This window comes from Eumetopias jubatus, unplaced genomic scaffold (assembly GCF_037043125.1).
Source record: "Eumetopias jubatus isolate StellerSeaLion01/CBP00866 unplaced genomic scaffold, mEumJub1_p1.0 scaffold_7, whole genome shotgun sequence".
NCBI lineage: Eukaryota > Metazoa > Chordata > Mammalia > Carnivora > Otariidae > Eumetopias > Eumetopias jubatus.
In genome coordinates this window covers 24,717,843-24,738,958 of record NW_028274813.1, presented here as the reverse complement: position 1 = coordinate 24,738,958, position 21,116 = coordinate 24,717,843, and the positions used below count along the sequence as shown (strand labels likewise).

The 21,116-nt window shown below is 39.6% G+C and overlaps 1 protein-coding gene and 1 pseudogene across 1 annotated transcript in view; both read right to left on the bottom strand.

Moving 5' to 3' along the window:
• SPTLC2 (serine palmitoyltransferase long chain base subunit 2) overlaps positions 1–21,116 on the bottom strand; it is a 101,479-nt gene that overhangs the window by 54,932 nt on the left and 25,431 nt on the right. Inside the window, exons 3-6 of the mRNA XM_028097752.2 lie at positions 9,672–9,826; positions 7,860–8,008; positions 5,469–5,593; positions 563–656 (exon numbers count right to left, since the gene is read on the bottom strand). Of these exons, the coding sequence (XP_027953553.1) occupies positions 563–656; positions 5,469–5,593; positions 7,860–8,008; positions 9,672–9,826 (523 nt within the window). The remainder of the gene's footprint in view (positions 1–562; positions 657–5,468; positions 5,594–7,859; positions 8,009–9,671; positions 9,827–21,116) is intronic.
• On the bottom strand, positions 14,434–21,050 carry LOC148163858 (heat shock protein HSP 90-beta pseudogene; annotated as a pseudogene).

Genomic DNA, 21,116 nt, shown 5'->3' with positions numbered 1-21,116 from the left:
CTTTATTCATCTCGGTAGCCCTGGTGTTACAGCAAGACACACCACAGGCATCTAGTAAATGCATACTGAACAAGTGACTTCTACACAAGGAAGATGAAAGAGTTGAAAGCTAAATAAAAGGAGAATATTGTATTTTGTACAGCCTCTGGAGAAATATGTATGAAATAGAGGCCTTCAGCCTCTATTTCTAATGAGGAAGAGGATAACTTCTAAAAGACTGGCCCAGAAGGACACTTTAAATGTTGCTACATGCTGGGCACTGGGGTGGCTCAGTCAGTTAAGCGGCTGCCTTCAGCTCAGGTCATGATCCCAGGGTCCTGGGATCGAGTCCCATATCAGGCTCCCTGCTCGGCGGGGAGACTGCTTCTCCCTCTCCCTCTGCCTGCCTCTCTGCCTACTTATGCTATCTCTCTGTCAAATAAATAAATAAAATCTTAAAAAAAAAAAGTTGCTACATGCTTCATTTATATCTTCCATTATTAACGTAACTACTGTTACCACTGCCATTAACCCAAAGAATATTAAACACTAAAGCCTGCAGTAAATTCCACATCAAACTCACTGTTGTGTTTGAAGATTCGAATGGTTGCTCCTGAGAGTCTGGCTCCTAGAACCAGCGAAGCATGGTTCAGTTCATCACTCAGAATCAGGCAACCCTGCAAAACCACCAGCACAGAAAGGTAAGAAGCTAGGGGGAAAGGTTTACTTACACAAATTACAAAATGCTAAAATCATTAATAATGGTATCTTATTAAGGAAAGCTTATACAACAGCAAAATTACCAATTTCAGGAAGGAAAGTATACATATTTTTGTTTTGCAAAATTAACTTAGTAGTAGATACAAAATTCTAGCCTTTTAATTTCTTCAGTTCTATGACCGACTTAAATATTCAGATATGTAGCAACAGGCTATTATTTATACCTAAAATCTGATATATCAGATAGTCTTCATGGGGTTTCAGTTTTGCTGGTTTGATGGCATTCCATATGAGTTTTGGTATGATGTGCTATTATTTGTGGGAAAAAGTGGGGGACAAGGGAGCTGAGGGAGTAAAGCATTCTTCCTCTCACTCCTAATAATACCCTGAATTCAATGAAGATTCCACTTACTAATACTCTCCCCCACTGACATGAAGTGTAGGCCTCAATTTTGCATTTAAAATCCCTCAATAAGCTCTACTTTAACATGTTAACATGAGTTTCTCCTAAGGCAACAAGAAAAGGCTGAAGCTCTCAGGGATTTTATTTCATCCCAGGTTCTTACTCTTCCACAGCTCAGGCCCTTCAACCTGTAAGAACTGAACTCAGAAACAGGTTTTTCTGCCAACAGTGTCCTCAAAATATCCACTTAGATTTTATAGTAAGGTGCAGAAAATATCAGCATGTTCCCGGAGAAAAAAGAAAGAAGACACACACACAAACACACACACACACACACACACAAACACTGATTTATAACAAAATATTCTTAGAGGGATACTTAAACTCGTAACAGCAGATGTCTACAATTTTTACACTGTGCAAAATTTTTATTATTAAGATAAAAAGCTACCTAGTTAAAAATGTGTACATTAAAAAGGAGAAGTAGAGTTGAAGGTACCAGTATGAAGGTACCATACCACAGTATGGGCTGATGGGTTTTAAAATGTATATGTAATGTAGTATACACATACACACAGACCTGTGTATGCATGAGTTAGTATACAAGCATATATTTTTCTAGCTCTAAGCACTGAGGGACAAGAAGCAGTGACACCCAAGGGGCCGTAAACACAACAGACCTTGATTTCTAAATACCACCCTCCAGTAAAATGAACCAGGGCTCAATGGAGAACTGGTTGACCCCAAAGCTAAAATAGGTTAAAAAAAAAAAAAAAAAGCTCAGGACCTCTTGTCATGCTACAAAGAAAGTGCTCTTTAGGGGGAAAAAAAAGAATGAGCACATATTTAAATGGCACAGGAGCCCACCTGAAAGATCTCCCAATGGCCAAAACTGGAACAATCCGAGCAACAAAATAAAGGGCAATCGTGCTGGATCCAAATAATAAAATATTCACGAATCTGTATTAATGTAAATGAATAGAGGAGAAGCAACAACTCTTCCTTCAGAAAAGTCAAGGTAAGGAAAGACAAGGAAAGTCAGGAACTGTCACACAATGGAGACTGAGGAGATACCACGCAGATCCTCGACAGAAAATGGTATCGGTGGAAAACCTGGTGAAATTGAAATAAGTTCTGCACTTCAGTTAATTGTATTGTATCAAGGTTAATTTTTTGGGTCTGATAAATTCCACTCTTATGTACGATATTAACATAAAAGGAAGCTGAGTGAAGGGTATACAGGAACTCTGTATTCTTTTACAAGCGTAAATTAATCTTTGAAAAAAAGTGTTAAAATTGGGGGGGTGGAAAAGGGAGAAACTGGGGAAGAAAATGAAGAGAGTGAATTTCTCTTCTGCAAGTCTTCAACCCTTTACTTACCACTCTTGGCATTCCACTATACCTTAAAAGGATACCCCCCTCCTTCCCCTCCATACAATTTTATTTTCTTCTCCTTCCAGCTCATTTTTTTGACAAAATCTGCAATATAACTTGCTATTTGCCTCCTTTTTAGACAGCCTTATTCACCATTTCTATGTATCAATCTACTATGAGGCTCTATTATATCGTTAGTTCAAAAATAAAATAAAAATTAAATGTCAGCAGTTAAAAGCTAAGTGCTTAATATGTTCCAGGGATTATGTTAAGGGTTTTAAAGGCAATATTACTTTTAATCCCCATTAAAAAAATCTATGAGGCAAGTACTATTATCCCCACTTTACATAAGAGGAAACTCCCTTTTAGAGGAGCAAGATTTTACAAATCTTGCTCAAGGTCACAAGCTTCGTGAGTGACTCATTACAAAGCTTCTGCTTCCAGAACACATGATCTTAATCTATAATATACTATCTCCCCCTGCCTTTAAGCTGAAAAATCAACCACCTCACAAATTTAGTATCAGATTCAAAGAAATATTAAAACTGGATTAGTTTCTGTCTTTAATGGATTAAATGATACTTAAACATTCAGCTATAAAGTTTGATTTGAAAGATAAATCTTTAAAGTAGTATCTTCCAAGTCTGTATACAAGATCTCTAATTCTACATGATTAGTTTCTGAACATACAGGGAAGAGCAGGATGAGATCATTTAACCCTCTAGGGCAAAAAATTCTGAGAAATTCCAAATAAGAATCTCAAGATTTATGCCACTCAAATGCAGGACAGGAATGTATTATAATCAATATGAAGTCAAAGAACCACACATTTATGTCTTTCGAGGTATCTGTCCATTGTATCTAAGCTGTTGAATTTACCAGCATAAAGTTGTTCTTATTTCCTTGTTATCCTTTTAATGTCTGTAGGATGTGCAATGATGTATCCTTTCTCATTCCTGCTACTGGCAATTTGTGTCTTCTCTATTTTTTATCCTCACCAGTCTGGCTAGAGATTTATCAATTTCATTCATTTTCTCAAAGAACCACCTTTGGGGGGCACCTGGGGGCTGCTTAGTTGGTTAAGCATTTGCCTTTGGCTCAGGTCATGATCCCGGGGTCCTGGGATCAAGCCTTGGGTCTGGCTCCCTGCTCAGAGGGGAGCCTGCTTTTCCCTCTCCCTCTGTCTCTCAAATAAATAAATAAAATCTTAAAAAAAAAAAAAGAAGCCCCTTGGTTTCATTCATTTTTCCTAATTCATTGACTTCTGAATTCAGCTTTATTTTATCCTTCCTCTATTTGAAATCTTTGCATTTAATCTTTTTTTTTTAAGATTTTATTTATTTATTTGACAGAGAGAGACACAGCGAGAGAGGGAACACAAGCAGCGGGAGTGGGAGAGGGAGAAGCAGGCTTCCCGCGGAGCAGGGAGCCCCGATGCGGGGCTTGATCCCAGGACCCTGGGATCATGACCTGAGCTAAAGGCAGACGCTTAACAACTGAGCCACCCAGGCGCCCCTGCTCTTCTTTCTTGAAGTTCTTATGTAGATGGCTGATTCAAAACTTTTCTCTTTTTCTTAATACAAGCCCTTAATAGCTGTATATTCCATCTGAGTATTGCTTTAGCTTCATCCCATATACTGTAATATGCTACATTTCCATTTAGCTCAGAGTATTTTCTATTTTTCCTTTCTTCTTTGACTTATGGGTTATTTGGAAATATGTTGTTTCATTTTCAAATATTTGAGGATTTTCCAAATATCTTTGTGTTACTTATTTCTAATTTAATTCCATATGATCAGAGAACATACTTTGAATAATTTAAATTTTTAAAAATTTGTTGAGGCTTTTTTAAAGGCCCAGAAAATGGTCTATCTTGGTAAATGTTTTGCTGTTGTTGGGTTAAGTGTTTCATAGATGTCAATTAAGTCAAGTTGGTTGATAATGTTTTTCAAGTGTTCCATAACGTTACTGAATTTCTGTCTAGTTCTTCTATCAATTATTCAGAGAGGGTAATGGAGATCTCTAATAATAATTATGTATTTGTCTATTTCTCCTTTCAATTTCTTCAACTTTTCCTACATGTACTTTGAAGCTCTATTATTAGGCACCTATACGTTTAAAATTGTTATGTCTTTTTGGGACACCTGGGTGGCTCAGTCAGTTAAGCACCCAACTGTTGATTTCAGCTCAGGTCTGGACTCAGGGTCATGGGATTGAGCCCCATGTTGGGCTCTGTGCTCAGCACAAAGTCTGCTTGAGATTCTCTCTCTCCCTCTCTGTCTGCCCCCTCCCAACCCCCCAATTTGTGCACTTGTGTGTGTATGTGTGCATGTGCACACATGCTCTAAAAAAAATAAAAAATAAAAACCTTGAGGGCCCTTTCAAGCCGAGTGCCAACCTGCTTAAAATGTGATTTAGAGTTTATCTCTTCTCTCCTTAACTGCCCCCTTACACACTCTACCCACACATACACTTTTATTACTATTATTATTACTACTTTTAATCTTATTATTAACCTATATTATTACTTTAAACCTGTATCATTACCTGTATTTTACATATATACACATATTTTGCCCATATATCTCTGAGCACCATGCATTATGATAGGAACAAGTATTAGGGTACTTATGTATTTTTGTCTTTTTCTACTTAGGAAAAACCATCTGCTAAATAACCTTCCAAACTAAACATTCTTTCTTTCAAAATTTTAGCCTTTTATGAGGTTTTTATTTCTTAGAATCCCTTTCAAAACTGTATGAAATGAAGAAGGCAAGAGTCATCTAATGGGAGAGAAAGGATCATGGGTTCTAGCAAGAAAGTTTCAACTGATATAAGTCTCCTTGGGATATACTAATAAAAATTTGTGTTAGAAATATCTTTGGGTAGACCATGCGTAGTCTGAAGTTTACAACAGCCTTGGGCTTGCTCTGAATGCTTTACAAAACAAAATATACAACAGAGTTTTCATAAATGACAGACTAAGTCTTACTTTGCCAACAAGAGCAGGAATGTTCATTGAATTTGTTGCAAATCCCATGCCATATGCCATAGCAGCTTCTACTCCCAAGAAACTTGCCACAAGCTTTTCTAGCTCTTCATGCTTATCCAGGTTTCCTGTATGGAGAAGTTAATGAAGTTAATACTATCAAATCCCAAATTTAAGAATCACTCATTACTTTATAAAAAGAAATCATAGTCTACATGTGACGACCTTTTCAGACTAAGCTCCATGGAAGAGTATTATGAAGAGAAATGGCTGATAAAGGACACAGTAGTTGAATTTACCACGTCTGATGGAATTCCTGCAAAGAAGGTTGCCAATAATTTCTCCCATTCCTGCTGACACATGCCAGTTCCAATATAGGCTTTAAGAGGCCTGGCAACATCTGCTTTTATTTTATTTTTTTTTTAAGATTTTATTTGTTTATTTGACAGACAGAGACACAGCAAGAGAGAGAGCACAAACAGGGGGAGTGGGAGAGGGAGAAGCAGGCTTCCCGCTGGGCAGGGAGCCCGATGTAGGGCTCGATCCCAGGACCCTGGGATCATGACCTGAGCCGAAGGCAGACGCTTAACGACTGAGCCACCCAGGCGCCCCAACATCTGCTTTTATACTTTTGGAGTCAGCTACCATGTAAAACAGTCTAACTAGCTGTTGTAAAGAGAGACCACATGGAGAGGGAGAAGTTCTGGAGGATAAGAGACTATCTGAAAGGGGAATGCAGGGCTCAGTCAGCCCTCACCTGATCCCAATACCCAGCTGAGGTGCCAAACATGTAAGTGAAGCCATCCTGGACACTCTGTCATCGGCCAGAATGCCCCACCCATATCACATGGATTCAAGATAAATGTTAAGCCCTCCCCAAATCGCAGCATCAAGCAAATAAATGTATGTTTCTGTTTTAAGTCACTAAGGTTTGGAATGATTTGTTATATAGCAAAAGACAAATTAAAAAGCATCCTCCTTCACTTTGTACTGTGATCTTATATCAATACTCAAATCCTTAAGGACCAAACAAGACTGATCAATGATACTAGCTAAATGCAGAAAAGATGATGAGAAAAAACACTGCTGAACTAGGATGCTACATGTCCTCAAAGCTTTAAGCAAGTCATTTAACCTCTCTGGGCTTCAGTTCCTTATCTGCTAAATACTAATAATATTTGCTCTATCTACCTCATGATATTGTTGAGGATCAAAAGAGAATAGGTTCAAGCAGTTTATAAAGTGCCATAAAGATGTAAGGTCTGATTACTATATGTCGTCACTGCACAATGCTTCCTTAACCACATCATTGAGGACCCTGAGTGTAAATGACCCAGCTACATTTGCCAGTCTTTAGATCCACGAGAAATAATGAGGAATTATTGTCTTAATCCACTAAGTTTTGGGGTGATTCACTGTAATAAATATCCTGGAAGTTGCCTTATAATTTCTATAGTAATCAGTCTCTCAAACAAAATGGAAGAATTTGGAATCTTCCTATGAACAAAAATTAATTCTCTTTAGGGGCTCCTGGGTGGCTCAGTTGGTTAAGCGCCTGCCTTTGGCTCAGGTCATAATCCTGGGGTCCTGGGTTCCAGCCCCACATCTCGAGCTCCCTGCTCAGCCTGCTTCTCCCTCTGCACTCATGCTATCTCAAATAAATAAAATCTTTAAAAAAAAATTCTCTTTATACAAACCTGTTCACCTTTACATTTTATAGACTTAACAATAATAAGAGTTAACATTTATTGAGTGTTTTCCATGTCACAAGCACTTCACATGAATTATGTGAATTAAAATAATTCTTTTTTTTTTTTTTTTTAAGATTTCATTTATTTATTTGACAGAGAGAGCGAGAGAGCACAAGCAGGGGGAGCAGGAGAAGGTGAGAGAGAAGCAGGCTCCCTGCCAAGCAAGGAGCCCGATGCGGGGCCAGATCCCAGGACCCTGGGATCATGCCCTGAGCTAAAGGCAGACGTCCAACCAACTGAGCCACCCAGGCGCCCCTGATTTAATTCTTCAAAGAGCCCTATAAGATAGGAATTATTATCAGCCTCCAATTACCGGTATGGAAACATATTAACCGTCGTATGTCCATGGGGTCAGTAATAATAAGTGGCACCCTTAACCACTATCATTTGTGGTTAAAAGCCAACATTAAAGTTATAAATGAATCAAATATTTATGGAACCTTTCTAGACACATTTTATAACATAAAGGAAAAGGTAAATATGTCTCAAAATGTGTTGAAAGCATTAAAATCATCCATTACTTCAGAAGCTATAAGGCAAAGTACATACTTGGATGCTTACTATTCTAGCTCTGTACCAGCACTATTCCCCCCTGAGTAGCACAGTTAAGAACATCAGCTGGCCAAACAAAGCCTACGCTTACCGATTTCCTGCCGAGTGCTACACACTCCGACTCCATACTCCTCTAGGACTTTGGCAGCTGCTTCTTGACATGATCCTGTATTCCGTGCAAAGCCAAGATAGTTGTAGGAACCCATGTTTATAACGCCTTTAATTATATTCCCTGTGTACCTGTGTTTCAATAGCACAAAAGTTCATGAAACTCATGAGCAAATCAAATACTTACATGTAATAATAAACATACTGGTAATACAAAAGGAAGCACAATATACAGGAAATAAGGAGAATATGGCCTAGGTGAAAAGCAGCTCAAACTCACTACCAATTAAGAAAATGAAAGTTAAAACAAAATACTAATTTTCACTTACCAATAATGATAAAGATTTAAAAACTGACCATATCCAGTGCTGGCCAGGATAGTCTCATATACTGTAGATAAGAATATCAGTCAGTACTGTTTTTTTTTTTTGGAGGGCAGTTTGGAAGTACTTATCCATTTAAAAGATAAACATACTTTTTGACTCAGCAATCTCCACCCACATATGAAAAAATATATGCATAAAGATCCTTTAAGAGTCACTACACAATGGGGTACCTGGGTGGCTCAGTTGGTTGAGCGTCCAACTCTTGGTTTTGGCTCAGGCCATGACCTCAGGGTGGTGGGATGGCGCCCAGAGTTGGGCTCTGTGCTCCGCAGGGAGTCTGTCTGAGATTCTCTCCTTCACCCTCTGTCCCTCCACCCCCCCGCGCACTCTCTCTCTAAAATAAATAAAATCAAATCTTAAAAAAAAAAAGTCACTACACAATTTTACTTACTACACTGGCACATAGACCAGTGACATTCCACATGCGGAAGCTCAGTCAGCCTGGGCCCACAAGTGAGAACAACATGGTTCAGAGGCTCCACCAACCTAAGGCGGACACGAAGTATGGACAAGAAACACACCACTGCTATTTGAACTCTGAGATTTTGGGGTTTTTAACAAACGATGATGCGACCCACCCTTTATATACTATATACGACTATACTTTAGGATACTCAGTAGCCACTACTAATAATGAATTTGCTGTGAATATAGATAAGCAGGATATTACCAGCATGTTAGCAAGTAAAAAAGACATAAAATGATTTCTATAGTATGATTCCATTTTTATAAATCAAAAACTACTTGTATGTCACCCCACAGATTCACTACATACATGCCCCACAGAAAACATCTGGAGGAATCATACACAACAAACTGGTAACAATGGTCACCTCTGGGGAGTGAAGCCTTGTGAAGAAGTGGGTTTGCAGAAGGGATAGTGGTTAGTTGTCATGGGAGAACATTTCATTTATCTGTATTATGTCTTTTTTTTAAATAATAACAATGCAACCATATAATACTTGTGCTATCTAAACAATAAAATTTTATGAATATGAAAAGTTTTCTAAACTATTCAATCTATTTAAGTAAAAGCATTCTCTATGTCCTTGAATCATGTGAGAAATCAGAATATCCAGAAGTAAATTCAGACACTTGATTCTGGTAAGTGGCGTAACAGGACAGTTTTTCTTTGGTTTTTTTGTTTGTTTTTCTTTTTAATAAGTCGAGTTTTGTTTTCAATTATAATACAACACAGTATCAAACGTCATAGAAAAATGCATTTTAAAAATCTGGATAACAAAAAAGATCTGGATAACAATGAATATGCAAGGAAACTAATTATGTTGTACTGTACTCTCAGCTTCTCTTGTTTTAACAGATTACTCAATTTGCAATAGAATGTATTCTGAAGTGAAGAAATTCTTTCTGTCTTGCTGTCAAGAAATAATTTCCCAACTGAGACTCACTTGAAGGACCAGTTGTAATCATGAGACTGCCTCTCCATGATGTCCACCCTGGCTCCAGGCACACTGCAGATCGGTCGATTCCAGTTGTCTCTAATCCTCATGTAGAGGTTCCTTGTATAGAAGTTTTCAAAATCCTGATACAATGACACAAAGTCCTGCCAACAGATGGTGAAATACCATGAATTTAACTGAATTACTTCAGAAAATTTTTACAACTTCCCTTTCCATGTTGCAAAAGTGCTTGAAAATGACAGGCCAATTATAGTGAATTAACTGATAAGGAAAACATTTGGAAAGGCATCAATTCTCTACGTTAAAACAACTCTTGAAGCATCTGGCTGGCTCAATCAGTAAGAGCATGCAACTCTTTTTTTTTCCTTTTTATTAAAGTTTATTTATTTATTTGACAGAGAGACAGTGAGAGAGGGAACACAAGCAGGGGGGAGAGGGAGAAGCAGGCCTCCCACTGAGGAGGGAGCCTGATGTGGGGGCTCGATCCCAGTACCCTGGGATCATGACCTGAGCCGAAGGCAGACGCTTAACAACTGAGCCACCCAGGCACCCCAAGAGCATGCAACTCTTGATCTTAGGATTTTGAGTTCAAGCCCCATATTGGGCATAGAGATTACTTAAAAAAAAAAAGTAAAACAACTCTTAATCAGGTACACGTCACTCGGCTCTGATGGTTACCTATATGAAATGGTTGTAAATAACTATCTAACTACATGAATATAAAGCCAAAGAATTTAACTTAATAAGTAGACCTCATAAAAATAAAACTTCATTGTACAATTCTGTCATTTAAATGACTTTCCTTGGGGCGCCTGGGTGGCTCAGTTGTTAAGCATCTGCCTTTGGCTCACGTCATGATCCCGGGGTCCTGGGATCGAGTCCCACATCGGGCTCCCTGCTCCGCGGGAAGCCTGCTTCTCCCTCTCCCACTCCCCCTGCTTGTGTTCCCTCTCTCGCTATGTGTCTCTCTGTCAAATAAATAAATAAAATATTTTTAAAAAAATAAAATAAATGACTTTCCTTGCTAATAACCTCAAAAGGACTTCTCTCCTGCCTCCCAAGTAATATATTGGGAAATGCCATTAAAAAACACTATAATTTCAGTTTCAAACAAGAAAAATAATTCTGGAATTAAAATTCCATCTCTGCATATTTTCAAAGATCAAAGTGAAAGACATCCAAAGAAAAATGATAAACAAGACACACTTAAAAGTAGTTTATATAGAAAGACACTTATCTCCGGTTTCTTTCCTTGGATGGGAGTTAAAAAAAAAAGATTCTTATGATGAATTCCCACGACCAAGGACTTAGAGCCCTCCCTTCTTCTATGAAATAAGTTACACTAAAAATTAAGTCTATAAAAAATAATCTGGAGCTAAAATGAATGCATAATGTCATGTCCCATGTGGTATGGGACTGCTCAGAACATGATCAGACCACATTAGATCAACTCCTGAAGATAAGGGGTAAACCAAACAGAAAGAAAACTATACTATAGTTTTACTATAGTTAGCAAACTGCTGAACTTCCAGCCCTGAGATCTGGACTTACGTTAAATAAGCTAATCAGAAACATTCAAGTTTAAGCCTTATTTTGTTAGACTTTCATTGCTAAAGAAGACTCTTCATAAAATTTTATAATTAACAACCTTCTATGACATTGGGCTCTAAAGAAACTACTAAATAAGCCTCGCAGTAGATAAAATCTTAAATCAGGCTGAGCAGAGTCAGAAAGTACTCTTAGGAATGTGCAGGGGCGCCTGGGTGGCTCAGTTGGTTAAGCGACTGCCTTCGGCTCAGGTCATGATCCTAGGGTCCTGGGATTGAGCCCCACATCTGGCTTCTTGCTTAGCAGGGAGCCTGCTTCTCCCTCTCCCTCTACCTGCTACTCCACCTGCTTGTGCTCTCTGTCAAATAAATACATAAAAATTCTTTTTTTTTCCTTAAAGATTTTATTTATTTATTTATTTGACAGAGAGAGAGACACAGTGAAAGAAGGAACACAAGCAGGGGGAGTGGAAGAGGGAGAAGCAGGCTCCCCGCAGAGCAGGGAGCCAGATGCAGGGCTCGATCCCAGGACCCCGGGACCACGACCTGAGCTGAAGGCAGATGCCTAACGACTGAGCCACCCAGGTGCGCCCATAAATAAAAATTCTTAAAATAATAAAAAAAAAAAGTACTCTTAGGAATGTACAGTACCTGATACCATCTCTTTCATAATTGGTTCTAACATTTACATTTCCTTAGAGAAAATATCCATAAATAATGTGTCTATCACAATTGGAAACTTACTACTTAACTGGTATGTCCCTTTTGATAGTCTCCTCTTCCAACAAGAATACTGAGTGAATGAAAACTGGAACAAAGACATCCAATTCTAATTTGGGACTTTTCATTCACATGCATTTATTTCCCAAAGGAAAAAACAAAACAAAACAAAAAAGTTGTCTTCAATCCTTTTCAATTCACATCAAATAGGGTAAACAGTACTAATTCTTCTTGATCTCATTTCTTTATAGCCTTTCTAAATACTGTACATTAATGTTAAAGGTATTGACTCAAACACTGCACATTAATGTTAAAGGTATTAACCCAAACACCTGAGAGAAATACTCCATCACAAATTTTTATTAGAAACAAGGAGCACTATTTTTGTTTTTACTACATAAACAGCAAAAAACACTTAAAAAGTCTGGTCCCCCATCCAAGTACTAACCAGGCCCGACCCTGCTTAGCTTCCGAGATCAGTCTGGTCCCATTTACCAGAAGGCTTACCAAACCCCAGTATAGAAGGAAGGCTGCAGGCTAAAATGAAGTAGAGCTCTGGGGAACCAGTGACCTAGTGGTGTGTGGCTGGGAGGCGGGGGGGGGGTTCCATTCTCCGTAACAGACATTGCCAACATCAGGGAGCTCACGGCTCAGCCTTACACTGAGAGAACAACTAAGTCCCTGAGATGGGAACAGACTTGCACAGAATGATGGGGAAATTGCCACGGTGAGGGGATGTTAGAGACCAAAGGCAGTTGGGACAGAATGGCAGAAGAGAGGGACTCATGGCCAGGGTAGCAGTCTCACCGCAGTTAGAAGGTTTGGTGGAGAGAGCTGAAAGGTAGCTACCCAAACTCCCTGCAGCTTAGCAATGAAAAATGGGAATGGAAAGGTATCACTATTCAGGGTTCTAGTTCTAGGCAACAAGGGTGAGTGTCCATTTCAAAAAATATCTCATCCAGTTTAAATATTCAAGGACTAGAGGCCTTCTCTCTTCATTCATCCATTCAAATACCTTTTACTGAAGAATACTTCTGCCAGACTCTGGATATATTAAAGAACATGACTGTTCTCTCTGCAAACTCTGACACCCCCACTACTCCTACCCTCCCGCTCCCCACCCTGTCTCCCATCCCACTCCACAACCCCAACCCCCCCCTTCCCCCTCAGTTTAGTCACTGTGAAATGACTTTAGTCAGGGCTGACCTAATGCCTCTTTGCTCAGTCACTGAACAAACATTTACTGACCTGTTCTTCCCAGGGACTAAGCTAGGCATGGGGATAAAAATGAGTAAGACACAACCTCTACACTCCTAAGATCTCTTAAAGGAGTGGAGCGGCACACAAATGAAGTTACAATACAGTGTAACAAGCACTCTAAAGGGATACTTGCCCAAACAAAAAATACTTAACTGGTGGGTGAATGACAATGATAGAGTCAAGTACAAATAGCCTTCATGCACTGTTTGAACTTGATGCATTCCTCATGCACATGTTTCCTGAAGATGTTTCAACAAACCCCACATACTAGCAGATACACATGATAAACAGAGAACAATATCTAGTTAAGCTACACTCTGGATTGCTGGATGTGAAATCCCCAGGTAAGTAACTTCTACCAGTAGCCTCAAAGAGAAAAATTCAAATTCATGGATTTGTTAATTCAGGATCATTGAAGACCTTACCAAAAGTAGTCTGGAGTCATCCCAATAATTAGACAATAAATACCTTTTATTGACTGAGGTTGAGTCTTTTAGAAAACATTGTATACTATTCAAAATAAATAGGTACCGCCTATTCTAGTGCCTATGCAGGGCTTAAGATCACAGTGGAAAAGGCTGAGTACTACCACTTTCAGAAGCTGACTTTATTATAACAATTGCCCATGGTTGTTAAGAGCAATTCTGGCCCAACACAGATGTCCAAATATGATAATAAAGATGATGGGGGCACCTGGGTGGCTCAGTCAGTTAAGCGACTGCCTTCGGCTCAGATCATGATCCTGGAGTCCCGGGATCGAGTCCCACATCGGGCTCCCTGCTCAGCAGGAAGTCTGCTTCTCCCTCTGACCCTCTTCCCTCTCCTGCTTTCTATCTCTCACTCTCTCTCTCTAATAAATAAATAAAATCTTTAAAAAAAAATAAAGATGATGATAATCACAACAGCAGCAAGAGTTCCATTTGAGTACTTATGATACTTATGGTATGTCTTGAGTACTTGGTATGTCTTGCATTACATACATTTGCTCTTAAATATCCCTGCACCCTCTTTTTTTTTTTAACTGTATAAAACTGTATCTTCTTTATTTTGCATACTTTAATCTCGGAACAAAATAAAAAAAAAAAAACACCCACAATACATATCCAAACCCCGTCAAATATCAGAAGGGATAGGGCTTGAGGGCCTTCTTTCCTGCCTCAAAGACAGGAGAAAAAAAAAGAAAAAACCACTAGACATCAGCAGAAGGAACCAGCTGAACCGGGGCCACTCGGGGCTGCTGGGGAGCCATGGGGACACTATACAGAGGGCACAAGGTCTGCAGGTAGAACTAATCTACTTCTTCCATGCGAGAGGCATCCTCATCACCCTCAAGGTGGGGGGATCTCAGCAGGAACAGCAGCACTGGGTTCCTCTGCGGTCACTTCATCTTCATCAGTGCCCAGCCCTAGCTTGATCATGCGGTAGATGCGGTTGGAGTGAGTCTGGGGATCCTCGAGTGAGAAGCCGGAGGAGAGCAGAGCTGTTTCAAACAGCAGCACCACCAGGTCCTTGACTGCCTTGTCATTCTTGTCCGCCTCCGCCTTCTGCCGCAGCGTTTCCACGATGGGGTGGTCAGGGTTGATCTCCAGGTGCTTCTTGGCCATCATATAGCCCATCGTAGAGTTGTCCCAAAGGGCCTGGGCTTTCATGATCCGCTCCATGTTGGCCGTCCAGCCATAGGTGCTCGTCACAATGCAGCCAGGGTGAAGACACTAGCCTATTGGAGATTGTCACCTTCTCAACCTTCTTATCCAAGATTTCTTTCATGAGTTTGCAGAGGTACTTGAACTTGGCCTTGCTCTCCTCCATTTTCTTCTTCTCCTCTTCATCCTCAGGCAGCTCCAGGCCCTCCTTGGTAACTGAGACCAGACTCTTCCCATCAAACTCCTTGAGCTGCTGCACGCAGTACTCATCGATACGCTCCGTCATGTACACTACCTCGAAGCCCCGCTTCCACACTCGCTCCACAAAAGCGGAGTTGGCAACCTGCTCCTTGCTCTCACCAGTGATGTAATAGATGGACTTCTGGGTCTCTTTCATGCGGGACACATATTCTGAAAGAGAAGTCATCTCATCCCCAGACTGGGAAATGTGGTAACACAGCAGCTCAGAAAGGCGGCGCCGGTTAGTAGAGTCCTGCACCCTCTTAAAAAAAGATATTACTCCCAATTTCAGAAAGACAAAATGGCTTTCCCATTTAGGGAACTAGTCAGAGGCAGAGCCAGGAACTTATCCAGGCCTCTTCATTCCAAAGTCTATGCCCATACATTTCCATGACATACGATTTTTTCTGAAAGGTTTATGTGTCACAGCTTGTTGAGCTGTCTGACTCAACAATGTGCATCCCAATTTACTTAGAGTAACATCTGATCACAAGAAAACCTACTTCATCTGATGGTGCTAAGATACTTACATATCTGGCAAAGATCAGGATGCTTCAAAACTCTGAACTACTGAAACTGAAGACACACAATGACATTTCAAAATTAAAGATAGCTGTTTTCTTAGATCTAAAACAGAGTCATCTGTTTGTCCATGTGTGTACACACACACGCACACACACAACCCTATGAATACTTCAATTCAAAAGACTCAACACTTTTCATTGTTATTACCACCACTCCCAGTATTATTATCTTAAACATTGACTGAAGGTCTAGTAAGTTCAAAACACTCTTCTAGGCACTGGGTGTATAGTAGTAAACAAAAAGATAACAATAATCTCTGCCCTTGTGGAATTTATATTTTGGTGGAAGAGACAGACACTAAATGAGACAAATGTATAAAGTATCTTAAACAGTGAAAAATGCTAATGGAAACAAAAATCAGATAAGGAAGGGGGCTGTAAAATGCCGGAGCCATGCTAGAACTTAGCTAGGGTGGCCAGAGTAGAATAAAAGAAAAGGAAGCGAGGGAGCTCTCCATTTGACCATCTGGAGGAAGAGCTTCCCTGGTAGGCAAACAGCTAATACAAAGCAGTGGGGCGGGAATGTACCCGGTTTACCAAGGAACTCCAAAAGGCCAGTGTGGCTGAAGCAGATGAGCGACAGGCTAAGCAGGAGGTGATGTCCAGGTTGATACGTAGTTGAATCTGGATTTCCTGATGGGCTACACATGGTGTGTGACAGAAAGAAGAGTCAAGGATATCACTGTGGTCTTCAGCCTAAGCAATGGCAGAAGAGAACTATTATCCATAGAGATGTGGAAGATAGCCAGCTGTTCACGAGGGGATGTCAGCTTAGTTTTGGACATGTAAAGTTTGAGATGCCTGTGTGGAGACGTCAAATGGGCAGCTAGATACCCAGGTGTAGAGATCAACGAGGAAGTCAGTGCTAGAGATATAAACATGGATGTTACTAGCATACAGAGGTACCAAAAGCCATGATAATGGACGAAATCACCAAGAGAGTCTGTACAGATGATATAAGGACCAAGGATGAAGCCAATGCCATACCCATATCAACATTTAGAAGTTGGGCTAATGAGAAGGATCTAGCAAGAGAGAATGAGAGAGGCAGGAGAAAAACCTGGCAAGTATAATGCCTGAAAACCAACCAAGTAAGCAAAATGCTCCCGGAAGGAAAGTGATCAATTGTGTCAAATGCTGCTGGCAGGCCAAGCAAGGTAAAGACTGAGTAAGGAATATGAGATTTTGTAACACAGGCGTCACGGGTGATCTTGAGAAGAATCGTTTTAGTTGAAGTGGTAGGCGCAAAATCCTGACTGGAGTGAGTTCAGTAAAGAATGGGAAGCAAGACACTGGAAACACCTATGTCAGAGAATTTTACTGTACAAGGAAGAAAGAGGGGTGCCTGGCTGGCTCAGTTGGTAGAACAAGAACAAGACCCTTGATCTTGGGGTTGTGAGTTCAAGCCCCACACTGGGCGTAAAGCTTACTTACTTATAAATAAACAAACAAATAAATAAATAAAATAAAATAAAATAAAATAAAATAAAATAAAATAAACGTTAGAAGGAATGGAGTAGATGGAGGAGAAAGGATCAAGAGAAAGCTTGTTTTTTAAGATGGGAAAAATAACATGTCTATGCTACTGGGAATGATCTGGTAGAGGACAAATGGATGCAAAGCTGATTCACTAGACTCCTAATGGTCAAAATGGAATGTGTAGTAAATAGGAGCAGAGTATTGGACAGTCATCATGTGCTGTCTCTAACAAGCTCCACCGGATGGCCAGGTTTAAGTAGAGTAGATCACTTCTTTACATTTTCAGGTATTTACTACCAAAGCTGTCATGGGAGTTTCAAAATGCTTTCATGAAAAATATATATAAAACCAAAATACAGCTTAAAATGTAAGGAAACCAACAGGGTTTCTTCAACTGGGATCGAAGAACTGTTGAGGGTTTGTGGGTAGTCTTAAGAATCTAGGAATTCTATTTTTTTAAACTTTACTTCTTCATTTTGATAAACACTTTAAATCAGTTTACCAGTTTAGCACCTTAACGGTACTCAATTTAAACTTGGAATGACTTAGGATATTAGACAGGGCCACCAGATCTTTAAACTTTTACATTCTCAGTTAGCAGTACAAAAACAGTTCCAAATTGTTAAATAAAGAAAAGCTGAAAAGAGAGAGCCTAAAGATTTGAAACACCAAAAAAAAAAGGGGGGGTGCCTTGCTAAAAAAAAGCTGCACTATCACTCGAAACAGAAAAGCCCAATAGGTGACAGGGAAACTTTTGCAAATCTATGAATGTCATCAGTGCAAAAGAATAAAGTGGTTACCTAAGACAAAACTCTTTAAGAAGGTTCATTTGGGATACAGCTTTGTACCAGTGAGAAGTCCCTAGAGTAAGTAAAAATAGATGACTGTTAACATAATAAAATAAAAGTAAAAAAAAATAGATGACTGTTCTATATGATGGAATACGATTCAGTACTACAAAGGAATGAATTACTGAAATCTACTACAACATGGATGAACCTCAAAAACACTATGCCAAGTGAAAGGGGGCAGACACAAAAGATCACACACTGTATGATCCCATTTATAGGAAACATCTAGAGACAGAAAGTAGATTAGTGGTTGCCTAGGGTGATGAGGGGGAGTAATGAGTGACTGCTAATGGGTATGGGGTTTCTTTTTCAGATAATAAAAATGTCATAAAATTAGATTATGGTGCTGGTTACACACCTGTGAAACTACAGTTGACCCCTGAACAACATGGGTTTGAACTGTGCAGGTCCACCTACACACGGATTTTTCCCAATAAATAAAGTACAGTACAATACATGTATTTTCACCTTATAATTTTTTTTTTTAAGATTTTATGTATTTGACAGAAAGAGACACAGCGAGAGAGGGAACACAAGCAGGGGGAGTGGGAGAGGGAGAAGCAGGCTCCCCCACAGAGCAGGGAGCCCGATGCAGGGCTTGACCCCAGGACCCTGGGATCATGACCTGAGCCAAAGGCAGACGCTTAACGACTGAACCACCCAGGCACCCCTCCTTATAATCTTAATAACATTTTCTTTTCTCTAGCTTACTTTATTATAAGAATACAGTGTATAATACAACTTACAAAATATGTGTTAATTGACTGTTTATGTTATCAGCAAGGCTTTGGGTCAACAGCAGTTAAGTATTAGGGGAGTCAAAAGTTACACATGAATTTTCAGCAGCATGGGGGAAGAGCTGGCACCTTTTTCAAGGGTCAACTGTAATGCTAAAAACAACTGAATTACACATTTTAAACAGGTGACCTTTATGGTATATAAATTATATCTCAATGAAGTTATTAAAAAAAAAAAATAGAGAACTGCCATCCGGGTCTCCACACACATAAAACAATGGCACGTAGAGCTCTTTGTAAATCCCCAGAACTAAAAAAGACAAACTAATTGATAATCCACCAGCTTAATACATCAAGTAACTGTACTACATTAATAGTTTCCAAAGATACTGCTAAAATGACAATTATCAGAATATTCTCAGTATACTACTTTTTAAAGGAGGTCAAGAATAAAATCCTTCCAGGAATTCCTGTTAATATATTTCAATCAATTTCCTTCTTTTGTATCTTGAAAATTAAACATATCAGGAGATGAACATATAATGTTCCTTCCTAATATCCTATCCCTCCCATTTTTTAATATGTGGTCATGAACAAACCATAGAGGCAAAATGTTAGGTTTAGTAAGTGTGTGGTAACCACCTGCCATCATTTATTTGCTCCTTAAGACTCCTAGGTATTTCCTATCTAGATACTAGAACATTTTATTTTTTATTTTATTTTATTTTTTTGACAGAGAGAGACACAGTGAGAGAGGAAACACAGGCAGGGGGAGTGGGAGAGGGAGAAGCAGGCTTCCTGCTGGGCAGGGAGCCTGATGTGGGACTCAATCCCAGGAACCTGGGACCATGACCTCAGCCAAAGGCAGACGCTTAACGACTGAGCCACCCAGGCGCCCAATACTAGAACATTTTAAATTCAACCTTTTGCTTTATCTAATCACATACATGATTCTGGAGTGCTAGTTTCACCTCACGTAAAAAAGAAACAGACCACAGACTGGGAAAAACAACAGTCTCATCCAAAACAACACTAATGACAGAGGATCAAGCAGTAAAGAATTCAAAGAATTTTTTGCAATTTAAATAGAACAAACTCACGCTAACTCATCTTTATTTTTGAAAAATTTAAAATTTTTCTTTTGCTTTTTTTTTTAAGATTCTATTTATTTGAGAGAGAGAAAGAGACAGCACATATGGGGGGAGGGGCAGAGGGAGAGAGAGAAGCAGACTCCCCGCTGAGCAGGGAGCCTGATGCGGGGTTGGGGTTTGGTCTCAGAACCCCACGACCAAAACAGGAGCCTAAGGCAGACACTTAACCAACTGAGCCACCCAGGCGCCCCTAACTTATCTTTAGAGTGGGACCATGGGACTCAGTTCTACCCAAAGCAACATACGAAGAACCAGCATAAATAGGTAAGATGGACTCTCTTTTATAATGGAATGAGGAAGAAAATAAGGATGTGGTTATAAACACCATTCACGCAGTGAAATGAGGAAGTGGCAACATTCTATTTGAATTTTATGATCCCAACCAGGCACTTTCCCTAACCTCTTCCAGTGTAACACCTTAAAATTTGCATATCCCTCTCACTACATCTAATCCAGAATCAGAAAACAAACATGTTCTACCATAAGGCTGAATGATCTTCCTTCCCTCTAAAGGCTGAATTTTTGTAAGAAAATGGCAGAATTCAGTTGGTTTGACTGTTAATGTTATCTACTGTGAAAAGCCTACTGAAATGAATTTGAATAAATTAGCATAGTCCTTCAAATTAGCAAATGTTCCCCTCTGTCCCACATACTTTCTCCTATTACTTCTTCCTCTAAGAATTATTTCCTGATTAACTCGATGCTACTCAGTTATTTTTTTGTTCTACATCTGCATACAATTCAAACACTACTTACGTGTACAGGGCTTTTACAAAGACCTGTTAGATTTGAAGACTTTATGTTTCCTCAACAAAATCAAAAATAATACTTAAGAATGAAATCTATATGTTCTAATACTTTAATACATAGGTCAAGTACACACAGGCCACCACAATACTCAGGAGTCAATTCATCCTCTGGAACATGATATAAGTTCCAAACATAATGTACTTTTTCACAAAGTAATTTGGATACAGCTCCATTGTTTCACTCATTCTTCAGCACACTTTGATAGAACACCAGCTGTGCAATCTCTCCTGTCACACCCCTGTGCAAAAACCACCCAGATTCCTCACTGCCTACCAAAGTTCGTTTGACATTCAAAACACAAGCTTTCATACACCCACATTCCAGGTTCTCCCAAACATCCCTCATGCCTCCCCTCAGCCAGGATGGCTCTCCACATCACAATCAGCACCCCCGACCCCCACCTTCACATGT